The sequence below is a fragment of the Balaenoptera borealis genome (genome assembly GCF_965194805.1).
Source record: "Balaenoptera borealis genome assembly, chromosome: 15".
In the NCBI taxonomy this organism is placed as follows: Eukaryota; Metazoa; Chordata; class Mammalia; order Artiodactyla; family Balaenopteridae; genus Balaenoptera; species Balaenoptera borealis.
In genome coordinates this window covers 8837835-8845234 of record NC_138871.1, presented here as the reverse complement: position 1 = coordinate 8845234, position 7400 = coordinate 8837835, and the positions used below count along the sequence as shown (strand labels likewise).

The following is a 7400-nucleotide window of genomic DNA, read 5'->3' as shown; positions in this document are numbered from 1 at the left end:
TCAACTAAACCACTCTGAGCTGGACAGGTGGATTTCTTCATCGTCTAATTGACCTCAAACAGAACATTTATGTTTGGCGTCTCTGGTTACCCAGCAAAGACTGGCTTTATAGATTGGAAAAAGGAGGATGAGTAAAGGCAGCTGGAGCAGGCAACACTTTCTGAGAGATTAGACCAAACTGCCCATGGAACTTGCCTGTATCTGTATGGTCTCTACAGGCACCACTTGGAGGAGCTGTGGGGGTTTTGAAATTGGAGAAGGGTCAACATGCTTAAGATGTGTGAACTTTTTTCTATCAAGGGCCTTTTTTTTTTTTTATAAATTTATTTATTTTTGGCTGCGTTGGGTCTTTGTTGCTGTGCATGGGCTTTCTCTAGTGGCGAGCGGGGGCTACTCTTTGTTGCGGGGCGTGGGGTTCTCATTGCGGTGGCTTCTCTTGTTGTGGAGCACAGGCTCTAGGCACGCAGGCTTCAGCAGTTGTGGCTCACGGGCTCTAGAGCGCAGGCTCAGTAGTTGTGGCACGCGGGCTCAGTAGTTGTGGCACACGGGCTTAGTTGCTCCGCGGCATGTGGGATCTTCCCAGACCAGGGCTCGAACCCGTGTCCCCTGCATTGGCAGGTGGATTCTGAACCACTGTGCCACCAGGTAAGTCCCTATCAAGGGCCTTTAGGGAATACTACGGAAATAATCAGAATTTAATTAGACCACAGTGCTTCTAGCCATGGTAAGTCCAACTCCACAGGATAAGGCAATGACAGAATGGCTTACTTTGGTGTGAGAGAATCTAAATACATGCATCTTGTGTGTCAAAAAAAAAAAAAAAAAAAGACACAACAATTCAAGGCTTTTGAAAAAAGCATCATTTATTTCAAAGTACAACACAAAGTTGTATTTTTAAGAAATACACATTCAATCTTGTATCTCAAGACTTGGCTATGTGCATTTCAGTTTATCTTTAAAATAAATTCAGGTATACAAATGTTACATACCTCAAGTACAAACAGCACAGAAAATGCATATGGTCTCAACCGAATGTTTTTACATTCATTCACTGTTCTTAAAGTTGACTTACATTTCTGTAATCTGCTTTTAAACCGAGACAGCCTTATTTTAAAAAAATACTCTATTTTTCAGCACAAAGTCCTCATACATTTTTAAAATTAGACCTTGGCGCATACTATTTTGAAATTATTAAAAACCAAAGTTGGTAATTTAATAAAATTGTCACATGCCAGGACTTCTGAATCAACTCAAGTTATTTCCTTAGCTGTAATGTCAAATTTGTGTTCATACAGATAAATAAAGAATGGAAGAAGACAAGTGGTGGAAACTTGATAACAGTTAAGGTTTTCAGATGTACAGGTCTTGTTAGAGTTTGTGGCTGAGTCCAGACTTTTCTCTAAAAGCACAACAGCAAATCTCATATTATCATAATTGCAAGAAAGATCTGAAAGAAGCGAGTGGTACAAGCCTGCCCTGCTTGAGTCTGTTTTGCAAAGATGAGGAGGGTGGGGAGTGGGAAGCTCCTGCGGTAAGAAAGAGCCTTAAAAAGATGTCTCGAAAATGGGCGTATCATGATCTAGACGAGGGGCCCCCACTTTTTTCTTTTTCTTTTCTTTTTTTGCCTAATTTCAATTCTCATGAGGGAAGTGCGAATTAGACCAGGGGTCGGAGCTCCTCCTTCCGATGGTGGGGCTCCATATCCGCCACGGGTTGTAGGTCTGGCCCAGGTCGTCGGCGGGGCTGGCGGCGGAGGGTGTGTGAGGAGCGGAGGGGCTTTCGGGGCCCACGAGGCCGATGCTTGGCAGCGCGTTGGCAGGGCTGGTGAAGGGGAGGGTGCTGTGCAGGCTGCTGGACCAGATGGAGCTGCTGAACGGAGTGGAGGACCACAGGCTGCTGGTGCTGCCAAGGATCGGCTGACGAAACAAAACACACAACGGGGAGCGTCAGGCTTGAGGGAGGCAGGCAGGGGGTAAAGTGGCGACAGTTACGCTAAAAATGGGCTAGACCGCACGGTCCTTTCATTTTAGTTATTTTAAAACAAATGTTTTATACACACAGCCACCTCAGAGTCTAAGCAGACGGTCCTGATGTTTTAAAGAAGGGGCAGCAAACCAGAGCCGGGGGGCCGCGTCCAGCCGCCTGCTTCTGTGGCTGAAGTTGGGGGGGACGCGGCCTCAGCGGTGTGTTTACGAGCTGCCCCTGACACCTTTGCACCCAGGGCGGAGCTGGACAGGCTCCACCAGAAATAATGGCCTGCAAAGTCTCGAACAGTTACCGACCCTGTTTCTTTCTTTTTTTTTTTTTTTTAACATCTTTTTATTGGAGTAGAATTGCTTTACAATGGTGTGTTTGTTAGTTGCTGCTGTATAACAAAGTGAATCAGCTATATGTATACATGTATTCCCCTATCCCCATATCTCTTCCCTCTTGCGTCTCCCTCCCACCCTCCCTATCCCACCCCTCTAGGGGGGGGTCACAAAGCACCGAGCTGATCTCCCTGTGCTATGCGGCTGCTTCCCACTAGCCATCCATTTTACAGTTGGTAGTGTACATATGTCAACGTTACTCTCTCACTTCGTCCCAGCTTCCCCCTACCCCTCCCCGTGACTGACCCTGTTTTAAAGAATGGTTAAGATGACTGTAAAACTGAGGACAGAATGATTACAAGTGAAGACAAACTTTGGAATCTATGAAGCTAAAATATCTACCATTAAACCGTGCACATCTAATTTAGTTTTCCTGAGGATGAAGAAGTAATCACAGTGGGGTCATATTTGTCTCTCACGATTTTGTAAAAGCCGAAACCAGTAATCATTTTCCTTGGTAAGAACACTTTTTTGGAGCATGATCTTTGCAGAACAATTTAGCTGAGAAGCAAACAGATGCACTCTAGAAAAGCTCAAGCCGAGACACGGGTGCTTCTCGGGATCAGGCATATGCCGAGCTCTGGCACCGTCTGACTCTGGAGGTGGTGGGACCTGAGACGGGCCACCAGCCACCCCGCGGTCTAATTCAGTCGGGAGAGGCTGAAGTGAGAGGATTCAGACGTCACCCCCCAGCTGCTCAGCTCTTCCTCCCGTAACTAACTTCTTGACCATCACGGCTCTGAAGAGTGATGGTCACTTTGGCAGAAATGGAGACACAGCAGCAGAGATGGTGAAAGCGCTAAGCCACGCCTTCCGAGCTGCTGTCTGTCATTTGTATCTGTCAGCACCACCCACGGGACAGCGACAGCAGTGATGACGTGTGAGCGGGCGGGGCGCAAGCCCAGGACTCACTGTGGCCGCGTGGGTCGGGGAACCGGAACTGGCTGGCCAGGAAGGGCTGGGCTCGGTCGCTGGAGAGTCCCAGAGGTACGAGGGGCCACTGCTCAGCTCGCTCCAGCTCCTCTGTGAGGCCTGATTGCACGATCGTGATAACCCAAGCTTGCTGAAAACTTCTGGAAGTGAGGAAGCAAAGGCAAGTCCGTGCTGGATCTGGCCGTGCTCCCCCGGGCAGGTGGGGTGTCCCCTCAGGGGTCCGCCTCCCCCCGCTGCTCACCTGGAGCCATCCCACCCCCTCCATCAGCTCCCACCACATTCGGGGAAAACGGGGTGCGGGGGGGTGTTCTCCAGACCCCAGCACGCGGTCTGAATACCTCACCCACACCTATCACTGGACGGTCAAGTGCAAACATGACGATCACAGCTTATGTGAAATTCACACAGTTGCCCCTAATTCTGGACAGCAAGAAAAATAAAGAGCCCTAGCATGGCCAGGAGTCACATCTCAGACGCAGAATCCTTTCTTGCAGCTCTTAAGTCAGTTCTGCGGAACACGAGCCAGCTGGGACCTGCAGAGCATCGAGCAGACCACCGCACCTTCGGGCTGGGGTGCCAAGCGGACAGGGGACCCTTCTGAGGGCCTCTTGCTGGGCCTCCTCGCACCTGGGCGGCTGTGCCAGACCCCATCCAGGAGAGCACGGACAGACCCACTTCCCTGAAGTCGGCCCATCTGCTGCCGCCTGACTGCACTGATACAGGGAAAGGCATCCTTTAAAAATGTCCACTAAATGACCATCGTACTTTCCTCCACACGTGAAAGTGGACCTTATCCTCCCTCCGTCCTTGTCCACAGGCTCATTAGTCATGGGTCTAGTGTTAAACACTCACCACCAGTTAGGTTAAAAGAGTTTCCAAAGGCCGAGAACGAATTGAGGGGTGTGAAGTCAGGGCTGCTGGGGTTGCTGACGGGACTCCACAAACCCGAGCTGAACGTTATAAGAGGAAAATGCAACACACAAAAGTGTGATGGTTAGTGGAGACAGATCCATCACGCACGGCTTCACACACAGCAGGCGCTGCTTCAGCTGGGGGCTCACGCATTACAGGCAGAAGTGGGGACTGGAGACACCTTCCATAACACAGAGGAGGAAGGCACGGAGGACTTCAGAGCCCAGGCTACCCTGTCGCGAGCTGACGGCCTGGCTCAGAGCAAGTGTCATGCAGAGAAAAGAGGCCTTTCTTCCTTGTTTCCCTTTCGGTAATGGAAGATTTATTAAAAAATTATTTCAAATCTAGGATTTCCTTTTAGTGTCAAGCAGGTAAAACTGGGACTCTACTTACTGACAGTTCTAATCTTATTGTCATTGTTATTTATCTGGGAAAATGAACCGAGGCAGTCGCTGCATGCCACCAGGCCACTGTGGTTGCTCTGGGTCAAAGAAGTGGCCTGTCCAATAATTTACAATAAACTGCCTAGAATTTGTTCTGTGTCCTTCCTCTCGAGTGCATTTTTGTTCTTCTATTTATTTCTAATGATCGGATCACATCCTTTTCACAACAACCATGATAACGGAGAAGAATCAGAAGAGACTCAGAAGGTGGAATGCACGTCTGCCTCCCTCCGCTGGGGCGGGACACGTCGCGGCCCCTCCTCCCGTCAGGGAGCCAGGTGGGAGCACGCACTCGGGGCTCTGCCCCACCCAACAGAGAGGCTCCTGACCGCCTCCGACAAACACCTGCTTGTCACCTAGGGGCAAACGCCTCGAAGCACACATACGATAGAAGATGCTAAACTGGCCTGGGAAACCCTCCTGCCTTCCCCTGGTAAGAAGGGCCAAACGTACCTGTCTGAGCCATCGCTGTCAACGGGAGTGTGTGGCACGCCAAGGCTGCTGGAAAAGTCTGCTTTGCTTGAAGAAACCTTAGCAAAGCCGTTCCCACCTGTAACAATGGGCTCCGAATCAATCAAAGCAGCCAGGCCGCAGGTGCCTCCACCAGGCCCGAGGCCCAGCGGCGCCCGGTCTCCCAGTGCCAAGCACTCACCTGGGCTCTTGTCGTACCCGGCCGTGACTGCAGCAAAAGTGGGGTTGCCATTCTTGCCCGGGAGCGAGGCTGCTTTCGTCAGTTTGTGTTTGCTTCCATTTGACTGCTTTGTTTTAGAGTCGCTTGAGGGAAGAAGCAAGGAGAGAAAAGCTCAGTCCTCGTGGGCACTGTCCCCCGCGGAGGCCCCCGGGCACGTGTCCCAGGGCCTGCGAGGCGGCCGGACCCGGGGTTGGTGACGGGAGCCGGGGACAGCCCCGGGCAGCCCACAGGGCCTGGCCAGGCCTCAGGAAATGCTCTGCGGCCTGAGGCTGTGTAGCCTGGGGGGGCCGGGGAGAAGGAATGTGGGGAAAGGTAAAATTCCAGGTGCAGGAGAGAGGCAGGGGCCAGGAAAGGAGGCAGCTCCGTCCCGGAGGGAATGCCGGGCAGCGGGATGGAGCGGAGCGTGCGGGCGGGTGAGCAGCCCCCGTGCGAGGGCCCCGGCGGCCAGTGCCCACCAGGCCCGGGGCCTCCCGCCTCTTCCCACACGGGCAGGGTGGCCGTGGGTCAGGCTGGGCGCCGCTGCGTGTGCGGGAACAGGCGGCCCCTGCCCGGGTGTCATCACCATCGGGGTCACTGTCGCTGCCGGGCAGGAGCCCTCCCTGCTCGGCTCCTACCTCCTCCAGGTCCCGCCCTTTCGCTGCTACGCTCACCCGCCTCAGGTCAGAGGGAACGACCCGCAGACCCATTGCCTTGCCCACAGCGCAGCTGCTGTGGGTCTTCAGTCCACGCTGAGTATGCTCCTGGCTCCTGGCCCAGAGCGTGACCCTGGTGCCCCTCGGGCACGGGTGACGGGTGGGAAGGTGGCGCCGCGGGGAGGGCGCTGAGCCGGCCGAGGGAAGAGGCGAGAAGGGACGGCCGTCTGCGGCCACCGAGGATTCCCACCCACGGGGAGCAGCACCGGGTTAGCGCGGCACGGGCGGGGGCCGCGGGCCTACCTGCCGGGGCTGCCGTTGACGATGCTGCTGTAGCTGCCCCGGGGCGTGAACGGGCAGGGCGCGGCGGGCGGCGACGGGGAGCTGGGCGGCGGCGAGGTCTGGCGTTGTTTTAGGAAGACGTCTGCGTTGAGGGTTTGCAGAGAGAGTTTATAAAGACTGTCGGTAGCTGGAAGTTAAAAACAAAGGGTCTCAGTGTGATACTTGGATTTTTACCCTTCAGTTTCGGTTACTCCTGGCGTTCTAGCTGGTTCTATGCAGGACTCAAGTGCTTCTAACAAGAAAAACCTACAGCTGTCATACGTGTTCTGATTAAAGAAAAAAAAGGCAAGTTGTGTCTCTCTCTGCATTCTGGGCCTTTCCCGGAATCACCGGTGTGACCCACCTCCCGGCTGGCTGCGTTCTGCAGGCCCTGCGGAGGGCGCGGTCCTCTCCCTCCCACACCTCAGGCTGGGAGGAGGCCTCTCTATGCCCCTCAGGGACGGGCAGGTGGAGTCTCTGCCGGGACCTGAAAGCGTCTGCGCTTCCACACACGTCCGAACTGCGCAGGTGCGGGGCCCAGGAGAACACCCCCAGCTCCTCCAGGATGACCCCCGCACTCCGTGGGCCCGCCTGGTGCGGGGCCGCTCCCGGTCCCTGTTTCACAAGGATAGGAACTCCTACTATATTCCTGCTGCCCTTTAAGGTACAGCTGTTTTAAAAATTTAAAACAGAAAAGCTCTCAGTGTCACAAAATAATACTGATTCTGCACTCACCGAATGGAAACATACAACTTGTATCAGAAAAAGGTACCACCTCGCGCATCTATGGTGCACACCTGGGTGCTGCTCCAGCTACTGTGATGCGAAGTGTGAGGAAGGGGCCCGGCCTCTGCGAGCTCGGCCTCTGGGGCCCCCGGTCTGCACGGCTGCCCACTCGCCCGTTACCCTGGCCAACACCCGGCCCGTCGTCCCCCTCGTTTCTCCTCCCTGCCCAGCAGGCTTTGCCCGGCTTGGGGCCTATTCCCCGGCCCCCTCCTGGCGGGCCTTTCGAGCCTTTACAGTGAGGATGGTCTGCTCTGCTCCTCCTCCGTGGGAGGGCCTGTCCCCCTCACTTCCAGAACCCAAGCTGGCTCTGCAT

General features: G+C 54.1%; 1 protein-coding gene across 6 annotated transcripts in view; it reads right to left on the bottom strand.

The window, feature by feature from the left end:
* Nucleotides 1-845: 845 nt before the first annotated feature.
* TMEM131 (transmembrane protein 131) overlaps nt 846-7400 on the bottom strand; it is a 277433-nt gene continuing 270878 nt past the window's right edge. For all 6 annotated transcript variants that reach the window (XM_082356108.1, XM_082356109.1, XM_082356107.1 and 3 more), the window contains 6 exons: nt 6284-6449; nt 5310-5431; nt 5111-5207; nt 4155-4252; nt 3282-3442; nt 846-1916 (listed from right to left, as the gene is read on the bottom strand). In XM_082356108.1, the coding sequence (XP_082212234.1) occupies nt 1632-1916; nt 3282-3442; nt 4155-4252; nt 5111-5207; nt 5310-5431; nt 6284-6449 (929 nt within the window). In that variant the 3' untranslated portion in view covers nt 846-1631. The remainder of the gene's footprint in view (nt 1917-3281; nt 3443-4154; nt 4253-5110; nt 5208-5309; nt 5432-6283; nt 6450-7400) is intronic.